This window comes from Dromaius novaehollandiae, chromosome 7, assembly GCF_036370855.1.
Source record: "Dromaius novaehollandiae isolate bDroNov1 chromosome 7, bDroNov1.hap1, whole genome shotgun sequence".
Classification (NCBI taxonomy): Eukaryota; Metazoa; Chordata; class Aves; order Casuariiformes; family Dromaiidae; genus Dromaius; species Dromaius novaehollandiae.
In genome coordinates, this window is record NC_088104.1 from 35282047 (window position 1) to 35308538 (window position 26492).

Sequence of the window (26492 nt, forward strand, 5' to 3'; positions counted from 1 at the left end):
AGAGGGGGAGAACACAAGGGGCAATAAAAAGAGCTCAAATATTCTCCTTGGGTGTCAGCTCAAAGCATAAGGAGAAAGAGAGAAACCAACACACACGAGAACGGAGCTTGAATTTGCCCAGGCGGTTCTCACACATCCACGAATGTGTCATCACAGAGAGCTTCACTGATGTAAGAGGTGCTTCCCTAGCTCTCCTTCTTCCTGACAGAAAGGAAGTGGAGGAGAGGTGCTCTAATCTCCACGCTTTCCTTTAGACTAGAAAACCAAAACTATGCAGCACATTTCTCCAGTTTGAACCATATGATTATGAATCAGATCTTTGAGCTGATGTAAATCTACCTAGCCCTGACATTTAATGGACCAAGGTGATTTATAGCAGTTGAAGGTCTACCTAGCCCTGACATTTAATGGACCAAGGTGATTTATAGCAGTTGAAGGGTCTGGCATGTGTCTCCTATATCAATTCCATACAGATTCTGCTCCAGTGGATACCTAGAAAGCCATTTCTGGTATGTCTCCAAGTATCCGGGCAGACGCTTTATTCTTTAGACGCTCCATTTGTTTGTGCTGCCACCAGTCCATGGGCCAGAAATCTTAGGGTGAGCATATTTCATTTAATTTTTCTCCTTGGCCCTGTACAAAATGCAATGGGTTGCTACTTCTCTCAGCTTCTATCCATGCTGAGAATACTATTGTTTGACCCCAACACCAAGCATTTTTGTGCTTTCTCCCTGTGAAAACACCCTCTAATTTTAAATCAGACAACAGAGCTTTTCTACTTATATAACTGACTTTATCATCAGATTAATTTTAATGAAACACTTTTACTAATTAGGCTTACTGGATGAAGAGGAGAAGCAGAGGGAAAATGCCGCTGTTCTCTTCTGAGCCCAGCTCACTCTGACATATCACAACAGCAAAAAGGCATTTATAACAGCACACAGACCTGCTCTTTTAAGTGGGTGCAAGTGCTGATGTGCAGTGTGAGTAATGACACTTCAGAGATTAAAAGACAATGCATAGGCAGAGCATGCAATACACAATTAACTTTGCCTCATGCGCTGAGCCAGTTTTAAGATCTGCACAGCTCCTTCCAACGCATTCCAGCACTGTCCTGCTGACACAAAGGCAAATTACTGAAAGTCCACATTATAAAGTTTTTTCCATGCTTAGTTGGATATATAAAAAAGCAAGATACACCAGTTTCATTTTATCCTGCTGTCAATCATATGGCCTGTGGATGCCTTTTTGGCAGTAAGTAGCTGGAACGAGGTGCCCCACAAGAACATCAGGACTCTCTTTCCATCATTAGGAATACAATTGGAAAACAAGAAGCCAAATGTACCCTGACTTCATCAGGCCATTTACTGATGCTGGTAGGAATCAGGGGAGGAATGAATAGAAATGCTTCATCTTTCTCTTTATGTGGATATTCCCTGTGCTGTTGCTTGAAACACTTGGAAAGACATTGCTCCTGCACACTTCTCACACAACAACGGAACAACAGTATGTGACAACCCATGCATGCTTCAAGAACATATATGAAGATCAAGTTTATTAACTTTTATCTCCCAGTGAAGAAAAGCATGTTTGCATCTAACATATTGAAAAAGCATCCAAACATAATCTATCAGTGTAGGAATGTTCACTTAGACCACTGTGCTGGTATCAAGGTTAGAGCAGCAGGAGCTGCTCTATGCCTTCCAAATTACTTACCCTCCCTAAGCAATTTGATGATCCCAAATGCCCCCCAAAATGTACAGAGGAAACATAACTAACCAAACTCAATTCTCTTCTTCTGCCTTCTCTAGTTGTGGTTAATTGGTAAGCCAAAGAAATATGTTTGTGCTACCTGTATAGATTTTTAGAGTGTCTGTCCATCCTTCAATTTTGGGCTCCAAAGCAGTGATTCAGCAAGGAGACATACAGGTCTATATGAAAATGAAAAGCAAGACAGGCAGATAGAGAAGATGAAGAGGGCAACAAAGCTGAAGACCATGATGCAGCAGAGTAGAGCTGGAGGGAGACTGCAGATGCAGGGCACTGCCACATTTACAGTTGCATTCCCTATGGTGCTACTGCCAAGCAGAAAAGTTTGGTCCTTTTTGTCTTAGGTCCATGGGCATATGCATGCCCACAATGCAAATAAATCATACATACCATAAGTTTTAGAGAAAAGACTGCAGCATTAATGCAATTCTTTTTAGATACCAAAGAATCTAGAAGAGCTAAAGGCTTTGAATGTCCCAACCATGAGAAATGCTTCAGTTGGTATTTTCACCTTGCTGGGCAAAAGAAAATTTAACCCAAAAGGTACAAATATGCGGAAAGGAGGCTCACAGAACTGTTTGTTCTGGGACACAAACTTCCTTTTACAAATTGCTTAAGTAAACACATGGTGATAAAAAGCAATATCCTCAGTGCTTAAATGAAGATGCTTTTTCACAGCTACTTTCGCATATAAAGACACAGATACCATGGATAACGTAACATAGGGTCAGAATGGAAATCCAAATAGGACTTTGAGCAGATGCTGTAAATGAGACTACAAATCCTTACAGTTAGACTTACTCCACGAAATATCACTCAGAACTAAGACATTGTCACTTGATTAACTTGTAATTTAATGTTACAGATTTTGCTATGGCCGAGTCATTTATCCATCACAAAACTAACATCTCATTCACTACAGGAAACTGAAGACAGTTTTAACATTTCATATGACGTGCAGCAACCAGTGCTGGACTTGCACCACTGACAGTGAAGCAAGGTCGTATTGCCATATTCTGTCCAGGCAGACAGAGGGGTGAGGGACAGAAGGCTGTCACCTGTCAAACTGCTTTCAGACAAAAAATGAACCAACCTGGGCTTTTGCATGAAACTAGGAAAAAAAAAAATCTGTATCCTTACATTAGAGCAAATTTCACTGTCCCTTTCCCATCCCTTCTCCTATCACAATTTCCCACTTTTTGTTAGCTTGTCCCATTCAATGCTTCATTGCAAACAGGACAGAGAACCCCTGCACAACTGGGCTGTTTTGGAGGCATCTGCCCTGCCCCTGGGAAGCAAAGCCTGGACGTTTTGTGGAGGGCTTGCTCTTGGAAGATTTAAAGCTCAAGTTCTTGACTAGGCAAGTTCAAAACAAGTACACAGACTTCTTTATAGGCACCGCTGAAATTCAAAACTGTGGAAGCATGCCTGCCGCTAGACAAAACAAATCAGCGGTAGAAGAATTACTCCTATAATGTTGTCTGCACAACGATAAATAGGCGATTATATGTTACAGTCCGGAGTACATATGGGATATATTACACACTGCAGCTTTAATATCACAAAAGCTGAGCAGTATGAAAATCAGACAAATTAATGAATTAATTCCTATCACTCAAAGAATGCTGACAAGTTTACTTCCCCTTACAATACTGTTTTTTCCCCCAAACAATTTAGGCATATTGACCTTTGTTGACCTCAATAAACCAAAAAGGAGCTACTGAAGCCAATGTAAAATAGGGGCATGTGAAACACAGGGTCTTAAGTGGCCATGAATAAATTTTGCTTAAATTCTTGGCTCTTACTCCAATGCTAAAGAATGTACTTCAGCCTTTACATCACATTAAAAAAAACAGCAGAGGTATTTTGAACACCTATGGACAAATCCCTACCAGGCTCCATATATATACATATGGACTGCCACTTTTGTTCATGATTTCCTCATTCCAAGATGTCAGACAACATCAGACAGGATGAGCTTTTTTGGCAATCCCCCAACAAAGCATTTAAACTAATATCCAAAGACACCGATGCTTTTTAAGTGAGAATGTGAACATTGACAAATAGCATTTAACGTACTTTGGTTTTGTCTAATTTATCATAAGATAACGTACAAATATAAAAATATATTGTGCATGGGTATATACATACACTTGCCACCTATCTCCAGCACATACAAGTAACATTCTCTGGTAAGAAGTGAGATGTACTATTGGGTTTAGATAAACTATTTATTCATCAATTTTTTTTTTGATTTATGTACTACTCACAGCTAGGTCATGACTTTCTAATATATATTTGCTATTATCAGTCAGTTCTCCAAAATAACAGTTCTGTAACTGATTTGCAAGCTGCTTCATTCACTTAAATACATCACACTGCAGGTTTCTATGCTCCAAATCAGTTTCCTGACTCGTAGAATCATGTTTCCAATGCAAATACCACTTAGAATTCAAACTTGATCATTTTGCTATTAGTCCATAATAATTTTTGCTGGATGGGAATCCTTGGCTTGTACTGCAGGACCTGAGCCCCCATTTCAAATATGTACTTCAGCATGTTTCTGAATCCACAAGTACTATCAGTTTGAATGCTTTACATGTTTTTAAAATGTTTTGTTTATTAATTCTCCTCAGCTACAGTACATGTTTTATAACTATATCACCAAATTTAAATGCATTTTCTTAGCTTGGAAAATATTGAGGACAGCTCTGTGAAACTCAGATACAGGCTGTGCCCAAAGTCCGGTCACATCTGCTCTACTGGGTATTCCCTGTAGCTTTGAAACTGGCTAACTTACCAGTGAATACCTGTGAGAGACGCTACCTTACCTGACAAAATGAGAAGCTCAATGATGTCTGCATCCCCCAGGAATGATGCGACGTGAAGAGGAGTTCGTTTCTCAGCATCCTGCAAAACAACAGTTTGTCCAGCTATAAAACATGGCCTGTAAGTGTTAAAGAGCAATGCATTCTTATGCAATGTTTTTATTTTCTATGTATATTTCTGCTTATACTTAGAAATGCAATCTCAACCAGTAAAAGAACAAAAATCAAGGTCTGAACAGCTCCTTCTCTCAGTGGCCCTCAACTTTCTTATCGCACGGTTCTAACAGACCTTGCAGAGAAACTTTCTTTGATCTGATATCCTTTTACAGGCAGATAAAAACCAAATCAAAGCCAAATCAAATCTCCATCACATCACAGTGGTCCCCCTCGTGCAAAGCCTGAATACAGCTGTGCAGAGGAAAGAAACCATCCTTTGGCGTCTTTTGGAAGCATTAGCTGCTCTAAGTATTGCGATGACATAATTCAGACCCTTCTGGACGTGTCTTTGCAACACAGTTTGTATCAACACTACAGCATCAGACTCTAAGAAGGATATCTTTAGAGAATGGGTTGGAACCACACACGAGGACAAGATACAATTTTCTTAGTATGAAAACGTTACTCTACACCATTTAGCCTAGCTGTCGATAACAGCCCAAAATGGGCTTGTACAGCCTAGACCAACCCTTAAACACACACAGATAAAAATAATACCAGTCAGGTCTCCATCCTCTACTCTCGTACATATTGCCAATAATCGATAAACTTCAGAAATAGAGTTATTTTTATTTGATTTCTGGCTTTTTCAGGCTTAGGGAGTCACATTTTCAAGATTTTCTTTATAAATACAGTTTTATAGAAACATGCTTGCTTTTATTCCCTTATTCAGACAATTTCAAAACACTGGCCTTTAAAAGAAACTGTTAAACATTACAATAGGGGCAACAACAGAAAAAATCCCAAGAATTGATAATACTGTTAACCATATTATTCTACCACCATTCCCAGTCCTAAATGTTTTCACTTCAAATTTTTAACCACTAATAGAGGAAGTTCTAAGAGACTCACGCATCTGCTAAATTTACAAGAGCAGGACAACCTACTGCCATTAAATACTGCAACCTGGTAACAAGTTCACCCCCCCAGCAAGCCACAGCAGCAGAGAAGCCCTACCAATATTTGTACCCTCTCCCCGAAACGCATCCCTCAGCCTGTCAAGTAAATATCTTTTAACATGCCTGAGCTGTAATCAAACACAATCTATTTCAGACCCTCTTCAAAGTACGCTATAAATGTGGACAAATCAGGGCTGCAGAGTCATTTGTCATGGGAAAGCCAACGCTGAAAAATGCCTTCCAGCACCGCACAGCCCAGAGCCGCTGGCGACCAGAATGAGTTGTGTTTAATGCCATGTTTGCGAGTTTTTCAAACATCCATGAAACACAGTGTCCACAAACGCCTTGGTAGCGGGCTTCGATCTTGCATATTAAGCATGCACATAAAACACTCAAAAGACAGGGTACGGGGACACCCTGGCTGGCACAGGTTGGGGGCGGGGGGGGGCGGAAATCTTAGCCTTCCCCTCCTCACACAGCAGACCTGTTATAACAGTATTAGGAAAGTCTCCGTTTTTTCTTTCAGCATCAGAAACTCACTGTGCTTTATGGGGCTAAATTCTCAAGAGAGCTCCATATCCAAAAGCATCTGCTCAGAAACCTAATAACAAGCAGGATTTTCTTGTGTGTTCGATATCTGGCAACAAGAGCTAGAGCTTCACCTTGAAAAATCCGGCTCTGCCTAACTCACTCGCTGACCTTCGCCTTGACATAGCCCACCACGATCGAGCTTTCGCTGGCCCAGTAACTCCACGTCATGAGACAGCGTAATGTTAACTTCTGTAAGTATTTTTTCATATTACCTGTCCTAAGGCTATCCGGTACACAAAATACACAGAGACCGATCAAACATTTGTACAAGAACAAAATCGGTTTTATCTATTTTTAACTTGTCCATGTGAATGCATGAACAGTATAATATTCGCAAGAGCTACATACCTGTCAGCGATAAGTTTTGCAGCAGCATTTTGCAAGACAGCTAAGTTTGGCAACAGAAGGGAGCAGTTTGAACTGGAAGGGACCAAGGCCATTCAGTGTTTTATTGAGTATAAGCAATATTTTATGCTAAATTGTAAATTTGATGGAAACTTGATAATCTAGGGAGGAAAGGACATGAAACAGAAAAGTGGAATTTTACGCTTCTGCTATGCTTTGATCCAACATTTTAAAGCAAAGGGGCTGCTAATAGGTCAGAGAGACCTGGAGAAAAAAAAGCAACGAAAGTATCAATGCTTCTATTAGCAAAGTAATATCCATCTGTAAGTATTCTCAGCTTTCACTGGTGAGAACAAGGAAAAATCCTATCAAATTAAATGAGAATCAAGCCCTCACAGAATGAGGAGCTTCAGTCATGCAATTTTTTTTAAGCTTAATTTCTGCTCCTCCCAAGAGAAAAACCACCCAAATCTCTCCATTTATCACAACTATTTATCATAACCAGCAGCAAGTCAGCCCAGCGGTCGCTCCACCCTCCGAGCGGCCCCTGCAAGGCCAGGTACTGCGGCGGCGGCAGCGAGGCTGAAGCAGCTGCCTGCCTCCGTGCCTGGCCCACGCGCGCAGTGAGCTCAGCCACGCCGTCGTTCTGCCGCGACGGGGGAGCAGCAGAAGTAATAGGAACAAATAAGTAACCCATAACCGCCTAAAGCCCGAAGGCGACGAACAGAGAAAGAGGAATAAAAAGAGAATTTGTCATCTCACGGAAAGGTCCAGTAGGACCTCAAATCTGAGCGTGCATTTTAAGGAAAGGAAACAAAAGGAAGGAAAAAAAAAAGAAAAAGAAAGGAATGATAACAGGGTTACAAATAGCATTAAGACAAATAATCAGACCTGCTTCAAGTGCAGTTTTTAAAGGAACAAAAGGTCAGTAAAAGACAACAGATAAGCTAAACAATGGCTACAAGAAATCATTCCGAGATAAGACAAACATTCTCCCTCCAAAACCGACCTGTATTAGTTCACAGAAAAGATGATGCTGCAGGCTAACCTTATCTGTACCCATATTTTTATTTAGAAGTACCAATAAAGGAAATCAAGCAATTAACAACAGGCAATCAAGGACACAGGGCCTCAACAGGGAAAGCACTCAACACACGCTTAAAGTATTCAAATAACCGCGCTAACACTGATAAGGCCCTTCACAGGCTTAAAGTTAGACCAGTCCTTAAGTGCCTGGTTGGCTCAGAGCCCTGGAGCACGGGAAGATTAGCAGAACAGCGGCTCCAATGCATCGTATCAGCATATGTAAAATATTTGGACACATCAAGAAAAAGGCCAACAGCTTCTCCTCAGCACAGCCTGTATCTCAAAGGAGATGATGGATCTGAACTTCTGTATCAGCTGTAGCTGTTCAGATTAGATGTTTGTGAAGAATTATTTATTGTTAAAATACAAGTGCAGCTGCTACAGAAAATAAATGCCCACGTCCTCTTCCGCCGCCGACTGCCTGGGCTGCAGCAGCAGCAGGGGCAGCTCGGCTCAGAAGGATGAGCCCCGGGAATCAAGGTAGGGCAGCGGGAGCAGAAGAAGAAGTGTTAGGGCTGCCGCCGTCTCCAAACGACCATGATCTGCTCGGGAGGCAGAATAAATTGTTATATTAGATGCATGCGAATGACCACAGGAAAAGAACCACCAGCTTATCAGCTCCACTCACTGTGGCTAGACCTGAGCATACAGTATTTAAATAGCACAGAGTCGCTGGTACCACTGACACTATTCCCATATCACTCGACTCCGGAAGATTTCTGTACGGGGAGCGGGCAGGGACGGCTGAGGCGGCGAACAGCAGCAGACCAAGCTGCTCCTGGGCTACTTACAACCGGCTAGAGCCAAAAGTTGACGCCGTTAAAAGACCATTTCTGTCTCTTCAAGATTTCTTCCCCTTCAGAAATTCCTCCATTAAAGCGTGTGATTTACATGACAAAGCAAAGGGCTGAGCCGCGAGCGGCACTGGGAGATGAAGGCCAAGCTGTGCCACTTGGCCTTGGCGCTTTCTCATCTGCTATTCACCAGCCCTGCGAGCTCCGGTCTCGGACGCAGAAGCCGACTCCGGCAACCGTCATCCCCAGCGTCTTCAGTTTAGCCTCAGACTCAAAGACTTTCTGGACTGAGTCTTTAACTGCCAAGCGCCCGTGAGGGGGAACAGACAAATATTTTGATCATCTAGAGAGAGAAATATATATATACATATCTTTTCTTTTTTTATAACATTTTCCTTTCATGGAGTTCAAAGTATTTTATTAGTTATTTGTTTAAAGTTATCCACTGATCACAGATGAGGAAACTGAGGCACAAAGACAACTGGTGGAAAGGTTGGAGAACCAGCCAAACACTGAGAAAACACAGAGGAAAACCAGCTGCACTGCATGAGACGGTGTTTGATGATCACACCACAACACCCATGGACACTTCTAGCCGTGGCAAACTCTATACTTGCACAAGTTATTGTAGCTACACATAAGTTTTCTCATATCATCTTCACTCACAAGTGCATCAATGTTGCTTTATTAAAATTTTCCAGATCCGTTTTGCATTTGTCAATAAATGAAAAGACTAAACTTCAAAAAAATGGGGACATACAGTGAAAAGATGCTCACCTTAGCAATATGGTTACTAGCCTAAAATCAACAGCAACTGTTAGTGCTTGTGATTATTTTAGAGCAGTTATGGAAAACGTCCTAGGCAATGTCTTTCAAAGTGAATATGATAAAAAGGGGTTTGAGCACGGGGTGCGACCTTCTCAGAAGAACCTTCTTCTCCTGGATTCAGCCATGCATCAGCACCTCACTGTCTGCTACCATTGCTCCTTCTGAGGCCAAATTAAAAAGCTTTTTGATCCCCCGAATCACACTTCTCTACTGATTTTTTGAATACTAAAAATGGAACACAAAAGTTTTTAACTAGTTCTTCAAATCCTGAGAACTATTTTTCAATTATTTTTGTCTTGATATATTGGTTTGCACCAGGTTTGTGGATATACTATACCTAAATTACTTTTAGAGGAAAAGCTATGGACAACAGGTATATCTCTAGTATTTCATTCTAGGTAGTCTTTCAGCCTGTTATATAAAAAAAAAAGAATCAAATATTATTTTCTTCTATAATAATTTCATGCACATAATTTCATGCTAAAAAGGTAATTTTAAAAATTAATTATTAATCCTAGATTGAAACTGTAGAAACGGCTGTCCTAATTGATGGAAATATTTTAATGTTTATAGCTGTGAGTCTGCAATATAAATCTCAAAACCTAGGGTCAAATAACAGCTTGATTTTTGTAAATGTGGTATTGAGTTTTGGAGGGTTTTGGTGGCATGGGAGTAATACAACACTCAGAGTTGATGGGGAAAGCAGAAGAAGGGCCTATACATCCTCAGCTCTCTCAGACATTTTGGGGACAATAACAGTATGAGTCGTCAGCACAGACAGACAGCGTAGCATCCATGACTGTACTAGCATACAGTGGCATGCAACTGCAGATATTTCAGACTCTCAGCAAACTGCAGCAGATGCTTCTTGCCAGTTCAAATAACTTATTTATAAAATAAGACAAATTCTATTAATTGTTTAAAAGATTTTTTGTTCTAAATGAAAATCATGCTGGTTATTTTACATTAAAAATACCAATGCAATTTCAGTATTTAATTTCCTTAAATTCCTGAAAATCCCAACCAAATGGTTCATAATTTCCTTCGGGGGCGGGAGGGGGGGGGACAACAAGCACCACCCACACCACTCCAGGGCTCCCCACTAGCTCAAGTTAATCAAACACTGCTGATAGAGGCTAAATACCCATTGAAAATACCCAACCTGGTACTGAACGGTCCTGCTGTGTCAAAGCTGAAGCCTTCCAAAGTCCTTGAGGACGTTTCTGGAGCAGGCTCTCTAGCGTGGCAGGACTACGTCTAGAGACGCACACGTGCTTCCAGGTCAGCCTGGTTCTCCCGCGAGACTCCACGGGGCGAGAACAGAATCGCCGTCCCTTGGGAGGGCGCAGAGCCCAGGGTCTGCTGCCGAGCCCCCCGCACCACCACCCGCTCTCCCTTAATCCCAAGCCAAACACGTCACTACAGACGGAGCGGCAGGCCGCTTCGTGCGGTCGTCACCCCAAGCAGGCGAAGCCGTTCGGGGCACAGTCTGAGGGTGTGAACGCTTGCACCCTCCAGCAATCGTACCACCACAAAAAGCATGCTTTGCAACGTTATGGAAACGCATATACTGCAGATCTACAGAGCTGCCTTACCAGGTATGAGAACGAGAAAAAAAATGTGACGCGCAGCATACATCCATATCTCTCTACAGGACTTCTCTCTGCTCTTTCTCATCCCTTTACCTGTCGCGATAAACCACCGCTGAACGCATGCTCCTGCCCGCAGGGCTCTGCAGTCTCACCAGCGCCGTTGCCCGAAACGGGCAGGCAGGACCAGGGCCGTGCACCTTCCCCTGGCCCCAGCCAGGCCAAACCGCTGCTGGGGCTGGCGTGGAGGCCGCACGGCTCTCACCAGCGTCCCACTGCCACGGACAGGGCGGCTACGTCCGGGGAAAGCCGGCGCTGCCTTCGACCACACCGCTGACAGAGGGAGGGGGGAATTACTTGCTTCCCTCAAAGTACGAATGCAGTAGAAGGTATTCTGGGGAAATCAGAGTTCTGCACAAATTTTATTTTTTAGGGTTTTATCCAAGAGAAAAAGTACAAAGAGGGGATAAAGAGGGGATAAAGAGGGAAGTGGCGAGAACGGAGAGGCTGGCTCGGCTTGCAGACGTTACACCAATCACAGGGAGGAACACTGGACGGTCTTTGGTTTCCTCTTCTCTGACTTCCCAGTTTTTTTAAAGGGAAACTGAAAGATGGAGATGAAAATGAACGTTTTCCAGGAGGAATTTTGCTTTAGCAGAAAATAACGACATTTCACGTAAGACCTGGAACCCTACACGCTTAGGGGACAAAACAGCTGCACGTATGACAAACCCCAGGCAACCAGTGCATCCAGGAGCATCACGAGATGAACCCAAAGCTCAGTCATCCATTCATACTCTCTCCAAAGCAAAAACAGTCAAAAAAACCCCCTCAGTCTTCCCAGACACAGCGCAATCACCCTGACATTTCTAAACGTACCGAATGGTGCGGGTTGAGGGCACCTGACTGAAACTAACCCTGCAGGCTGGATGGCCAGAGCCACCGGTTCTGCCCAACACACCTCGCAGCCTGGGCACCACGCGCCGGCAGACCACGGGAACGAAGTATTCAGCACTCGGTCACAGGGAATCACTTACACCAGCCAAATATAGCGGTGTCCTTGCCCTCCAGATGCAAAAGCAGCACCACATTGCCCCAGGGCACAGCTGCGAACCGGAGAGGTTGAAGCGACCGCTCTCTTGGCAGACTGCACTAAAAACACAAACTTCTAGGCCAAACCCTTGCAACTTCCACTTCGTTGCAAAATAGAAGTTACAATTATAGCAGCATCTAGAATATAGCCATGTTTATAAACACACACTTCCGGGCTTAGGAAGATCTTAATTATTTTACCAGACCAAAAAAAGTAACCTTCTCAGCTTCTGATTTGCTCTCAACTCTTTCCTCTGAGATTCATTTTCTCTTAGGCAGCATGTATATATTTCACTAATTTTGCATAGTTTCTCCATGTGCCTTTTTCTTCTGCCTTCCTAATACCTCTGTCATTGCAGATTCCAAAATATGATCTATAAAACTTCAGAAATCCCCAAAGCTTGCTGTAAAAACAGGGTTATATTTTTATTTCCCTACCCTACTTACATTTGAACTATTTCAATATTAACACAGCTAACCAAAATGATCAACAAAGGACAAATCACTGCCAAACCATGTCAGAATTTCCTCTCACGTGAGCAGCCAAGCACTAGAGAAACACTAACATGGAAGTAATTAAAAACACCCTTAAAATAGAAGCATAAGCATGCAGTGCAAATTGCCAGCTCACAGCACCGGGGGAACATACTCTCCTTTGATCTTTCTTCAGTGACATTTTGAGCAGCTAACACTTACTTGTGTATTCAAAAACACAGTCTTCAGAATTTGTGTTGACAAACATTTTTCTAATTACTCTAAACAACAGTTTGGGTTTTTGTTCCTGACAAAATAGCTGTTCAGGCTAAGAATTCTTACATGAACTTTTACAGGGTTCTGGGCAAAAATGTTCAAGTTCAATGACATTTTCTGTTAATACTATGGTAATCACATAAAAAATATATGCTCTTCACTTAATATTGCACCCACACTTGCAGCCGCAGGATATCCAGACACGTGCGATGCCTACAATTACCTTGCACAGAATATGCTATTTTGAAGAACCAATGCGAAATACAGAGGAACCTTTAGGACTATCATGTTCATCTAGATATTTTTATAAGACCATCAAAAGGAAAACAAATATCAAGGAAACTCAAGGGAGATGATGCTTTAAGCAAGCAGTTTCAGGATCTTATGTCAAGAAAACATTCAGGAATCACTGGGAAATCTTATAAACCTAACATCAAGGTCTTCTTTCTCTGATCAGCTTCCCCATTTAAACCAATAGCACATCCTTCCCTTCACGTGGCCAGGAAGGGAGCGCAGCCCCAGGTAACCAGATCTGTAGGATCACCTCTCCAGCTCCTTTCTGCCTCTCTGAACCACGTGTCTGGACCACACTGCCTGCAAAAGCTGCAGTGCCAAGACTACACCAGGCAAGCTGCTGGATTAGCTGCGAATAAACTAATGGCTTATGTCAGAAAAAGACATGAAGAAAAGGAAGATTGATCCAGAAGTCCAGGAAACACCTGGAAAAATCACCATTTTGTTTCTTCTTTGTATTCCCACCGCTTTCAGAGGCCACAAATTGTAGCCAAAAGCCTATCAGGGTTCATTTCTAACAGTACAAATCAAAGAGGATCAGCCTAAGCAAAGGCGGGGGTGAGGGGGGAGCTTCTGCAAAAAGAACAAGTTAAAGAAAGAATTTTTCCACTGTTAAAATGTTTAACTACTACTTGTTTAGAGCTGCTTACCATTGTTCTGGCTAGAAGTAAGCCAATCTGAAGTACATTAATTCCTCTGTGGGCAAATCACGGCCAAGATACAGCTTCCTTACTCTCACTGCTGAGACCCATAGTGAAGATTTTTTTCAAGTACAGTTAAATGCTGAATAAAAGCTCCTGATCTGTAAAGACTCTTCATAAAAGGAAACTCTACAGAGAGTCAAAATATGCAGCTTTCAGCTACTGACATTCATATGCTCAGTAAGAGAGAAAACTTAAAGTCCTGGACTGACCTGTACATTTGGAATAATTATCATACATTTAGGGAATTTAATGTCACCTGCTGGAGTTAATTATATTTCAGATGACTAATTAGAATTCCATTCAAGCCATGAATCTCTAACTTCCAAACAATTTCCATTTTGTTACCTGTTAATTACTAAGGACATGATTAATATGGTCATTGCAACAGTTCATAAGCATGGTGCTCGCGTATCACAGGCACACCCACAGCGCCAAGCCACATACCAAGGCGTTGACATCCTCCGTTTTGTAGATCAACATCCGTATCTCTTCTGGGTCGCCGCTGAAAATCGCTTGGACCAGTGGTGGCTGGTAAAACAAAGCAGAAAAAGCAGCATTACAGGTTTGTTTGTTTTTTGCTTAAAAAGAGAGCATGTTATTTCTGCTGCCATTTACTAATGCTGCCCATAGAGACTGCAAGTATGACTCCAGTAAGAAATCAACAGGAGCTACCAGTCTGCTTAGGGATGATCTGAAAGCATGAGAGTGTTTGTACATATAATGAGCGCATGTGTGCACAAACAGCAAACCCTGTTAGAACGGCAACTTTTGTCAAAAACACACAATTAGCCCAGATGTTCTCTCTGGCATGTAAGGGAAAAACTAATTACATCAGATACCGCTGTGTGCTTGCTTGCTGTTGGCACAGACTAAGGGTCAGGCAATACACATTTAGAAACAGAACATTATGCAGATAATGAATTTTCTGGGCAATTACTAAACATCTTGTATTTTTTACTGAATAAATACGCAATGAGCACAATTAATTTTAACCACCCAAGAAGCAAAATAATTATCTTATTGTTTCAAGTCTGTTATTATGCTATTATGGACTGGAATGCATAAATAAATAATCAGGCATACAGGAGAAAGACTACGCCACGCTCGTGGCTTCGGCAATGCTGGGCTCAGTGCCCGGCAATGGGAAGGAGCACAGCACGCGCTCGACTGCTCCGTCACACGTGCGGCACCGGCAATTCAGTCCTTGTGCCAAGGTCCATATTGGACCCCCAGCGGCAAAGTATCCGAGTTCGTAAGCAAGCCGGCAGAACACAACCTGCTGAATTAAAAACCAAAAAACTTTTATCACAACTGCTTGACGTAACTCGTCAGGCTATGGTCTTACATACCGCAGTGGATGTTTGAAAAAAGACCGGCTGAACTTTCTTTTATCTGAATGCTTGTTCTCTATTATCGTGCTTCCTCCTCCCCCCGTCAGAAGAGCCACAGAACATTCCCCGCAGCAGGATGCAAAACAAAACAGAGCACGTCTCATTCTCCCTAAGCGGCCACACTCAAACAAATCCAAAATTAGCAAAGAATGAGATGCTCTCATTTCTGCCTTTTTTCCTATGGAAAGAAAGAGTTTCAAATGATTCTCGGATTTATGCCCCTTAGCACGCTTACAGAAATTAAGATTTTCTGACTTAGCTTAAACCTAACACTAACAGCTACGTAAATACTTATGAAATAAGAATGCCCACAACAAAATATTTCCTTTTCATGCCCATTTTCCATTAATATTTAAATACCAAGGTGAACAAAAAAGCACACAACTCTTCAACTTCGAGCTGAACGGCAACACAACCTCGCGGCCAAGCAACGGACACCCCCAGCATCGTGCACTAGCCACCGACCGCGCTTGCAGGTGCACCCAACACCCGGCAGCACTCATCAGCCACACGTACGAGGAGACTTGAGAGGGAGAGACTATCACCAAGACAAAAATTCAGTATCACTTAAATCTAGTGGATTTTAAGAAGCATTCAAACACTGTTATAGGTAGCGTTGGAAAAAGAGAAAAAGGAAAGTTTACAATATGACAGTTTGACCCCTCTTCCACCTGACAGGAATCTGATTCAGACACTTGGCTTTACAGGAAATGTTTGACTTTTTAATTAGCATCAGCTGCTTAACACGGAAAGCAGATTCACAATAGCATTGCACTCTTTAGATATGCGATATATGCAAGATCCTCATCTCAACTTTCACCCAACAGTCCCCTGTCGTATCTGCATTCCCCTCACTGCAGTCAAAACTCAGCATTTATTCTGCCTCTGAAGCAGCTTATAGCAGTCTCACATTCCTAATACACATAGCCATTGCAGACAACAGATAGCTGCCACATATCTATTTGCAAAGGTCTTTCAGCCCTTTTTTCATAGGATTCATTTTTATAAGTTATTAGCAGTAATAGATTTTGTTATTTTAATAGCAAGAGACAGGGAGGAATCACAGAGAAAAAAGTTAAGAGCCTGGAAATTGGAAAGAATAGATAAAAACATCATAGGCTAATATCCGTCTTGAGTCACTGCTGTGCAACTTTCTCAGATTAACTGTTCTATTTAATTTATTCTTTATTTCATGATTTTTCTTCCTTTTTTTAAAAAAAAGTATTAGGTGTGAAGTGAGCAACACATCACTGCTAAAGAATTTTGATTGTAAATTGCGTTAAGAAATTCATCTGTGTGTAAGATGCAGTGTCATATATACTGACAGAGAAATGACCTTTTTAGGAGAAAATATGTCAGAAGCGTGTTGCGGCGCTGCTGCCGAGACGTGAGGTCAGAGCTGAGAACGTGCATCTGCTGGTCAGCTGCAGGGAGAGCGCGCTGCTCCCCGCCGCAGCCGACAGCGGGGCAACGGAACTGCTGCAGCTCCCTGTGCGGTGACGAGGGACGGGCGACCGCCACAGCGGGTTACTTTCTTGATCTTCAGTGATATCTGTGTTTGTGCATGAATGGCCTTAACTTCACATACCTTTTTCTCCTTCCTGGAGGGCAGATAATGGCATTTCCTAGTTACCAAGGAAGAAACAATATATTTTTGGAAATAATTACTAAAACATGTGACAGCATCATTAACGGATTACTTTGTTAACAGAAATATTTTGATTAAAAATTCTTCAAATTCAAAAGTTGTTAAACTTAAATTTAGAAGTTGTTAAACTCAGGATGAAGAAAAGCTCCTCTGCTTCCATTTTAGTTTATCGATAACTATTATTAGAAGTAAGTGAGGGTACCGGTTGTGGAATGACGAACAGCTGATGATTAGCTCAGTTCTGTTCTCCAGAGCTTTCAAACTCAGAGAGGTTCGGCTGGGAGTGTTCACATTTTCTGCAGAAAATATAAACCAGCAGCTAACCAAAACCTGTCCACATTATTTTGTCTACAGAGTTACTATTATATTCGTTAGTATGAGACTTATCAGCAAGTTTATGAAAGCGGCTGTTACACTGTGCTGCAACGAATGGTAGAGGAAAAATGATTTCAAATTTTGTCTGCAGACATTTTCTAATGTTAGGTGCATTATTTACTCAAAAGAACACCAAAATGAAAAGCGTTCTCCAATACTACTGCTCTGCAGCCCAAAATCAGAGAAGTGTTTCTCCTGCTGGTTGGCTAGTCCTACCGTGGGAAAACCCTAATACGCCACCGATTTCCAGGCTGTCTGCACACAGAACATAGGATGTCAAACTGAACCACGCTGACTGCTTCACATTAATTTCCTTCGCAGAGAAGTCAAAAAAACCTCACAAGCTCCTCTCTTTTTCTCATGTGTCCTCACCTTCTCCTAGTGACCAACTTAAAATATATTCCTAACTTTATATGGGGCAATCAGAAGATTGACTTCACTCAATCAGGTAAAATCATCTTGCTGAATTGAAGGCGCAGAGTGATTTCTTCAGCAGCAAAGCGCCGAACCACACGCGGCAGAAGTTCAGGTGGCTCTGCCGATGTCCCCAGAGCGGGGAAGTCACATGGATGGAGATGCCTGGCCTCGGGAAGTTACCCCACGGAGGCTGGACGGCTCCGTTCTGTAGTCGCCGGTCTCTGAGCCTCGGACGAGATGATGCACCGAAGTGGACTGTCACAAGGACCATTTAGTTATTGCAGCAGAAGTTGGTGCTGAAGCTCTCAGGAACTTTGTCTAGTGACTATGACATCTAGTAAATATTTGGTCTTGATCCTAGATACCCCGACTCGCTAACAAGGACTTCTCGGTTATTCACGCCGGATTTTGACTTTGACAGGGACATGGAGGCAGACAGGTAAAGGATGATTGATTCCCATATTAATTTACTATAGCAAAGTATTATTTGGTCTTGCGAGTGAAAAGCGTAAGTTATATATTGATCCTTTACTCGTCCTACTTGCATTACATCAGGTTACTGAAGTAAAGACTTGGATGCGTCCATGAACTCGTCTCCCTTTACTGGCAAGACAACGTAGAGGGACGCAAGGGTTCCCAAGCGGTATTGACTTTGTCAGTGTTTTGCCAGACAGCTCTTTCTTCTGCAGATATTCCCATTAATCAAAATTACCAGGCTGTCTTCAATGTCACAATTAAGTACACACATTTCTTTCCACTGGTCACAATGCAGAGATTACTCCTCTTCCTAGTTTTAACTTAGGACTTTCTCCCTCTGGCTGTTCATCACATAATCACTTGAAATAGCATTTTAGCTTATATGACTGCTTATTCATACAGGTTTAAATGAGATCATTCTCTTAATACGGAGTACATTTCCCTGGTGTTAGTATTTACACATCTTGCAGAAACACTGGTCTGTGCAGAGCCCCACTGTTGTGGCAATGGAAATTGTCCAACACCAACGATTTTCACCTGCCTCAGCAGTTAGCCTTCCAGTGTGCTTTGGGAAATTAACCAACGGTAAAAATAAACAGAACTTCACTCTTCATTTGTTATTATTTTTTAAATTGTTTCTGTTACTGGGATTTCTATACACTGGTTTCTGACATCGAGGCACGGTCACAGAGCCGGTACTTGGAGAAGAAGGTCCTTGGCTGACTGCCGAGGGAGGGGCGCTCCGGAGGAGCAGCAGCCTGGTCCTGACGACTCCTCGGGAACAGGCATTCGAGCACGGAAAGAACAGTGGAGAGAGTCAAATCTGTAAATACGATGCACTGGTACTCAGGACGTAGTATGGCAAAACAGCAGCACTGTCAAATGATCAAATGTACTTGCACAGCAGTTACCCACTGAGCAGACCAATAAATCCCCTATAAACTGCCATGCTTCTAATATGACAGGAATAAAGAATTTGGGGTAAACAATTTTATCTTCTTCTGTGTATTCCTTGTGTTTTTTGAAGACTAACTCAAGTATTTGTAAGGATTACACACAATCCACTGCAGAGAGGACAGAGTACATGCCTACAGATGGTTACCTATTTCAGTTTCTTCCACTGCATTTACATGTTCACAGACTGACAAACTGATGTGACACACACAAGTGTTCAAACATAAACTAATGTTCCCAAAGAAAAGAAAGGAAATTTCTGGGTGGACAGCACATCCAAGCTTCAGAAGAGCTTTGTACTGCTTTCCAACTGTTGTTTAAAGGGCACAGAAGAGCGGTGCCCTGGCATTGCCCTCGGAAGAGCACTGCTGTCGTCCCTCTGCGATGGCACCGCCACGCCGCGTGCAGAGATGCTCGGAGAGACGGGGCCAGACACTCACGTTCCAGGGCAAGAAGTGTTAGTTTGTCCTGCGATGGCTCTCTGGTTCTCTTCATGCCATTTCTAACAGCCTCGCTTTTTTAATTTAGCTTCTGCCAAACCTTACATCCTTCAGACCACAACAAGGTCTCCAGCGCCCAGGGCGCAGGACACACACTTACACAGGAGTGGCGGATCTGCCACTGCTTAATGTGCTGTCACGCGTCCCTGAGAGGATATTATAAACTCTAACCAGAGCATATATTTAGTGTCAAGAGCAACTTCATACCTAAACTTAAAAGAACAGCAGCTGGAGGGGGAAGGCTGTTTGCCCATGCAATGCGACATCTCGTGAACCCCTACAGCCGGGCGAGAGGCAGCCTCTGCCGGAGCGAGATTCAGAGCAGGGCTCTGCTGCCGGGGCCCCAACCCTTCCTGGAGTAAAGGGGACAGCCAGCACCGCTCATCTGCCCAGACTTACACCCCTGGGCACACCCTCCTTAATAAGTAATGCATAAATCCTTCTGGATATTCATTAATTGTTCAAAAATGCCTGAGTAATTCATATTATGCTAACATAGTTTGTAGGTACCTCCCGCCTGTGCATGCACTGAGCCTTTCCCATAGCAGCCTCACAAAGGGGGGCTTGCATATTTCTGGAAACGTTCGGTGCGGAAATGGTTGGCGTACATTGATGGCATTACAGAACCCAAGTTCAGTCATCAGCAAACACCGTTAGGTGGATGGTGATTAATCACAAGCTACCAAACAGTCTGGGCATTTTGATTCTGCCTTTGCTGAAGGATGGGCCAGCTGGTTTGGCACGCAGCCCCTCCAGGGAGCCGGGCCCCAGCGAGGAGCTGCCTCCTGGGAGACTTCCACTCACCAGGCTGGACGCAGCCAGGTCCCGTGTATCTCACACCGATCAGACTTGGAGGCTTCAAGTTCAGGCCCAACAAAATATCATTCTGCATCATGAGGATGGAAAAAATCAATCTTTAGCTTTACACGAACAAGTATTTTTCCAAAACAACAAGTTCCAGATTCTCTTACATTACAGCTCTTGTACCTCATCAAGGGTGGGGAAAAAAGTACAATTGCTGGCAAAGGGTTGGAGTAGCGGCAGCAAAGATGCTTTAAATGAAGCTGTCAGGTGCCAAGCTGAAAAATATGCTCCATTAAGGAAGGAAGGCTTTAGCTTAGAGTACTGCTTATGTTATGTTTGGAAAAGGACTGCCCTGAAAAGGGAGCAGGGCTGTCAGCACACACTCTGTATCAGCTGCCTTTAAAGCATTGCCATGCCATACTAGTTTGGCCTTTGCAATTGCAGTCAGGGCCGGGGACTGGGAAAACAGACCGTATTCTTCCTGGCCTCTGCATCCCCGCTTCCCAGCAGCGGATCCAGGCGGCTTTCACTTGCACCCCTGCAAAACTCCAGCATTCCCAGAGAGGCTGAGAAGATGACACATTCCAATTTGATAATTAAATATAATCACGATTAATCATTTAGTAAGTGATGTGCAAACCAGAATAAACTCAGTTCACTTTCCCATAAGCACACTACTTGCAAAGTAACAAATAAAGACATCGTAACTCTCTTTGCCCCTTCAAGCAAGCAAATATACCAAGAATAACCCCATCAAACGTGTCATGTTCCTGACAACAACACAAGTTACGGCCAAATCGGAGGGAGGCGAGTCCCCGACAGCGGCCCCCCCAGCCCACGGCACTGTCCCGGTTTGGCTCTCCCCTTCGCTGGTCTTTCCCTGCCACTCTCCTTCTGCAGGCAATGCAAACCTCTGCCTCCGTTGGCCCTGCCGTTCCCATGCCACCGGGACAAGGCAGCTGGAGTTTTCAGTACCGCACATTTAAACACCATTAGCTGTAACACCACACTGCTCAAAAGGCATTTCAGGCGAGGGAGTGACAACGAAAACCGCAAGCAAAGAGAAAGCTATCAGGGGAAAAAACATTACTACATATTGAGACGGCTGAAACATTAACACAGTATTTGTTTAGTCAAGCTTTCACGATACTTAAAAAGGAAAATAGTCAAGATTGATTCTGCATGTGCAATGCAAGACCACGTCCAATATTTCTGTTCGCACAACTTCTGCTATGCCACGCCGGACAGTGCAAAACAAGTCTCTCGGCAGAGCTATTTCTGGCTCTCAGCTTGGCTCCAGATCCTGGCTGCCTCCCACGTTTCATTAGGAAGCCTATCAGCCGCCCTCAGGATCGCCCGTGTTTCCAGGTGACCCAGAGGCTACATCCGGCCGTTCCTGGAAACCTCAGGTCCTTCTGCACACCCGCGGGGCTGCGAGCGACCTGTGCTCCGCAGACTTAGCGGTTAACGCACCCAAGTAACTCGCGACGTGTTAAATTTAGATCGCTACTAAAAAGGAAAAGAGCTAAGTTGAATTCAATTTGCCCAAGGTCCTTTCCTTCATTCTAATTTCTGGAGACTGTCCACTGGTCTTAAATCTGATTTTTTTTCAGTGCCTCCAGATCATATCTGAGAATTAGCTAATAAATATTGTCTTGAAGTTACATTAATCAAGTGGAGAAAAAGAGCCAGCATGCTGCAGACTAGTTAAGATAAGAAAGCATTTTTAGAGGAGATGGAAATAAATGTAGTAGCAGAACTTTTGTTATGTTCACCAGCATTCGCTTGTTACTCACCTTAGCGGTGAAAAGTCTGTTACAGACAGCGCAAACAGATTTCTTAGGATATCTACAAAGATTGGGGATAATCGGTCTAGCAGGTTTCCTAAACTTTTCTTATCCTTTTGAATTTTTCTTCAAAATTTCTTGGGCTTTTGTCTGCGATGCGAAGCGCCTGTCTCGCAGTGTCGCACACCGGACCTACCCACGACACCACAGGCAACAGGCAGGGGCTGCGAGAAGCGCTGCCCGCGCACGGAGCTAGCTCTTCTGACGCACTTCCAGCGGCGAGCGCTCCGTTACGAGCCCCTGGGAGCACCTCTTGCCGCACGGACGTTTTGCCTCCCAGAGCTCCCCCCTCCCCATCCATTTACGATCTAGGAAGGAGCAGGGAGGGCAGTCGCAATCCCCCTGAGGACGGCCTCAAAGGCCACCAAGGCAGTACTTCTGAGCAAAGAGAGGGCCATAAAGTCAAATCCCTAGCGGCACGAACCTCAACTCACGGTGCGGATACACTGGGAGCACTGACGTAACCTCCTCGTTCGGCAAACCACGGGGAACGCCGCGGCTCCCACCAGGGCCAGTCAGGTCACGCCGGTCGCTGCTGGAGCCTCCCCGCTTGCCCCAAACGCAGCCCAGGGTGCCCACCCGTACGCGCAGCCAGTAAAACGCCCTCGCAGCCAGAGTCGCGGTGGTGTAAATCAGTTTAAATCTGTGACAAGTGCTGGGCCCCGTTGCACCACCCAGCCCCGCGCTCTCGCGCCCCACCAAGAAGCCCCCAGCTTCAGAGGAGCTCGCCGTTTCCCCCCAGCCACGAGCCACGCTCACAGGCGGTGGGGGAGCGCGAGGGCGGGCAGGTCCACACGCACACACCCCCTGCAAAAAAACAAACCACCGAAGAAAATCCCCCAGCGCATCAGCGGCGGGGGGCAGAGCAACAGGAACCCCAGAGGTAGGTCTGCTTCTCACCAGAGAATTAAAAATAAAGCAGCTGGGTAGAGCAGCTCTCTCAAAAAACATCAGTCAAACCAAAGGCTTCATTTCCTGCTTGCTTTTTCCTGTAGTGATTCAAACACATTTCAAATACACTAGCTTTTCTTTTTTTTTTTTCCTCCTGGTGGCCAACGGCACAAGCCTAGGGTCCCAGCGAGAGACCCAGCTCTGTGCAGAGGAGGATGCACCGGGGCCAGACAGACTCGCCCGCCTGCAGCCGTCCTCCGAAACGTCTCCTGGGTTCACGGGGGCCTCGTATCCTCGGGAGACCTCTGACATCCTGCCTTTGCCCACTAATTACTGTAACAGTAGCACTGGCAACCAAAAAAAAAAAAAAAAAAGAAAAAAAAAACAGAGAAGAGAGAGAAACGGAAATGCTGCAAGCTTATCTCCCTCCAGCTTACCACCTACGAAGCTGGGACCCTGGGCTGCCGAGCCGGGCCCCAGCGCGGCCCTCTGCGCGCGTCAGGGGGATCAGCAGCCCCCCGCGCGCCTGCACCTGCCTCCTCCTCCCTCCCCGGCCCAGAGAGCAGGACCAGAGCTTAGAGCCGTCTCAACAAATCGTGAAACTAGTAAGCTGGAAGGAGAAGAAGATACTACTCAGTATGGAAGAGAACACAGCATGCCCGTCAGCAATAAATCCAGTTATATCGTGGTTTTGTGTAAGAAAGAATTTAGGACTGCAGTTTACAAACTGCACATAAGTGAACAATGTTATAAAAGAGGAAGAGGCCTTAAAACAGGAATTAGGCTTGCAAGACACACAAAGTAGTCCTTGCACCCTGCCCAGCTCTGCTCAGGCTGTAACTGGTGAGAGACGCTTGGGTCGGGGCACCCATTTCAAGGAACTCTAAGACCAAAACAGAGCTCTAAAACACGATTTACAGGGAAAGTCTGAACAAACTGGGACTATCCAGCTTAAAGAGAAGAAAATTTAAAGGGGACATGAGAGCAGTTTGCAATATATGAAAGGCTGTTACTGAGAGAAATCATCCATTTTCCACATCCAGGACACACAGAACTTAAACTGCTGCAGGCAAGGAGGGCTCATTTCTGCTCCATTAAAGTCAGTGCAAATTAGGCCGATCCCAAGTTCACACCACACTTACACAAACGCAAAGCTTCAGGCAAAAAGGAGAAGCTGCAGTATAGACTGCATTCCAGCAAAAAGTGAAGAACATGTATTTTCTAGCACTTCAGCTGGGTATTATTTCATAAAAAGGGCAATTATCTCAATGATAGGACAATGATCTCACATGATTGTGGCTGGAGAAATTTCTACCAAAATCAGTAGAAAAATGTATCATCCCCAAAAGTTTAAGGGAGTTTAATGCCTTGGGAAGCAAACACTCTACTGTGTGGTACAACCACAACAGGACTTGCGCACTGCTCCTCTCACTCTGCAGCGGGTAACTGCAGCTATGGCTTCCTTCCCCTCTTCCCACAGGCTGAGTTTCTGTTAAGGACACACATATTTTGCTGGCATGACACCGCATGTTCCTGAATCTCATCTTTTTCTCAGCACTGCACTGATCAGCACGGCTTCCAAGGTCCTGCTACCATGGATGTCCAAACCAGGCCCCAGATAGTGACAAAAACTCTGGAGCCATAAAGCTGATGTAAAGGTGGTACAAGACATTTTAGGGGACTGGAGCAATATCTGACTTTCTAGGTCTTACTGCTATATCAGAGACAGACATTGCTCAGGTTCAAGGAGCTTCCTAATGAGTTTGCACAGAGCACACAGGCTCCCCACTGCCCACGTACTGCAGCATAGCTAACGCCTCTCGAGGAGGAGTGCCACTCTATTAAGCTGCCATGCTGCTAACAAATATTCATTCCAGAAAACTTAAGAAGCTTCCCAGCTAGCTTTCTCGTACATAATAGGTGTCATATATACTTTAAAGAAATTAAACACTAGTGTAAAAGTTTCCTGATTTCTCTTCAAGGGTCACTGGAGCTCACAGTGCTTGTGGGAAGAACCGTGGTCAGTTATTCCTGTTCTCACAAAGTGGTCTCCTCTTCGCAGATTTTCATCTTTGGCATTCACCTTCTGCATAGCTAGTATAAAATTCAGATTAAAAATGTTTAACTGCTGAGGCTGATGACAGTGTTATTTCCGTTAATAATAGTGTAACCATGTGTGAACACGCAGATCAGTCCATAACGACATCTCATCTTTCTCTTTGCATTTGGATTGCTACAGTTGGCATGGAGCTCAGCTCAACAAGCAAAGCAGATGTTTTACCTCTATTTTGAATCTGGAACAGATTAGTGAACTTAGCTTGATTGGACATATCCTGATAATTCCCTTGCACTCACCATCAAGCAAACAACTGAAGCTGACAGGAAAAAATTTCAAGTTTTCCTGATGAAGACAGGGTCAGCTGTCAGCAAAACCAGGTAGCCAGGCCAAAGGAATTAAATGGAAATTTGAAAAGGCTTCAAAACAGGCTGTATTTTGGAAACCAGTTCAGGATCTTTCAAGCATAATGCGCCTGAGGTGACAAATCCAGCAACTTCGAAATGGCTTTGTACAGACTCAAATTAAACTAAAAGATGACCCCAAGAGCTGTAACAAGCCATTACACACTTTCTTCCAGCAAGTTCCCAAATTCAGCCGTGCAAGTTAGGCACACCTACCTTGCTCCTCATCGTCTGCATACCCTCTGGAAGGGCTGCAAGGCGTCTCTGACTCTACCGTCACAGATGGTGAGAATCAGTTTATACCTTCTCTTCATCAGACACAATTGCACCCATTAAATACATCTTCATATCTGAGAAAAATTCATCCTGGATGAAAAGCCTTCAGCTCAAAGTGTAACAAGTTAAAAACCCGGCACAGCTAGTGGAGACGCCGCAGCCTGCGCGTTCTCACCCGCCAGGGCAGGAGGGTGCACATCTCCCTCCTGCTGCCTCTCAAAGGAGCTCCCAGCCAGAGGCACAGTTTCACGCTGAAACCCTCCAGCACCAGGGAAGGAGGCAGCAAAGGGACTCAACAGGCCAAGTCCCAAAGAGGGAACACAGTTAACTTCTCTTGTACACACAGCTCTCTTCGCTATCACTTCCAGTTCCCCACATATGAGTCAACTGCTAAGATTTTCAGGTAGTTAGAGCTCAGCTACATTAGAGACCATCTCTCTGTCCATAACACATCTAGACAGGTCGATTCCCTCTGTCCTGGGATAAGGCAGCCAACAGGTCCCAAGATGGAGCTTTCTCCTTCTGGAGGCACAAGAAGAGGGGTTGGGGGTGCTCCGCCACGGAGGCACCTTCCAGGCGGGGTCAAGACAAGCCCCACTCACCCCCAAACACAAGCAGGGTACAAAAGCCTCCTTGCCATAAAGGCGGACAAGGAATCAGCAAGCA

The 26492-nt window shown here is 44.1% G+C and overlaps 1 protein-coding gene across 6 annotated transcripts in view; it reads right to left on the reverse strand.

The window, feature by feature from the left end:
• ANKRD44 (ankyrin repeat domain 44) overlaps positions 1-26492 on the reverse strand; it is a 142539-nt gene that overhangs the window by 67353 nt on the left and 48694 nt on the right. For all 6 annotated transcript variants that reach the window (XM_064515147.1, XM_064515146.1, XM_064515144.1 and 3 more), the window contains exons 2-3: positions 14231-14314; positions 4602-4680 (exon numbers count right to left, since the gene is read on the reverse strand). In XM_064515147.1, the coding sequence (XP_064371217.1) occupies positions 4602-4680; positions 14231-14314 (163 nt within the window). The remainder of the gene's footprint in view (positions 1-4601; positions 4681-14230; positions 14315-26492) is intronic.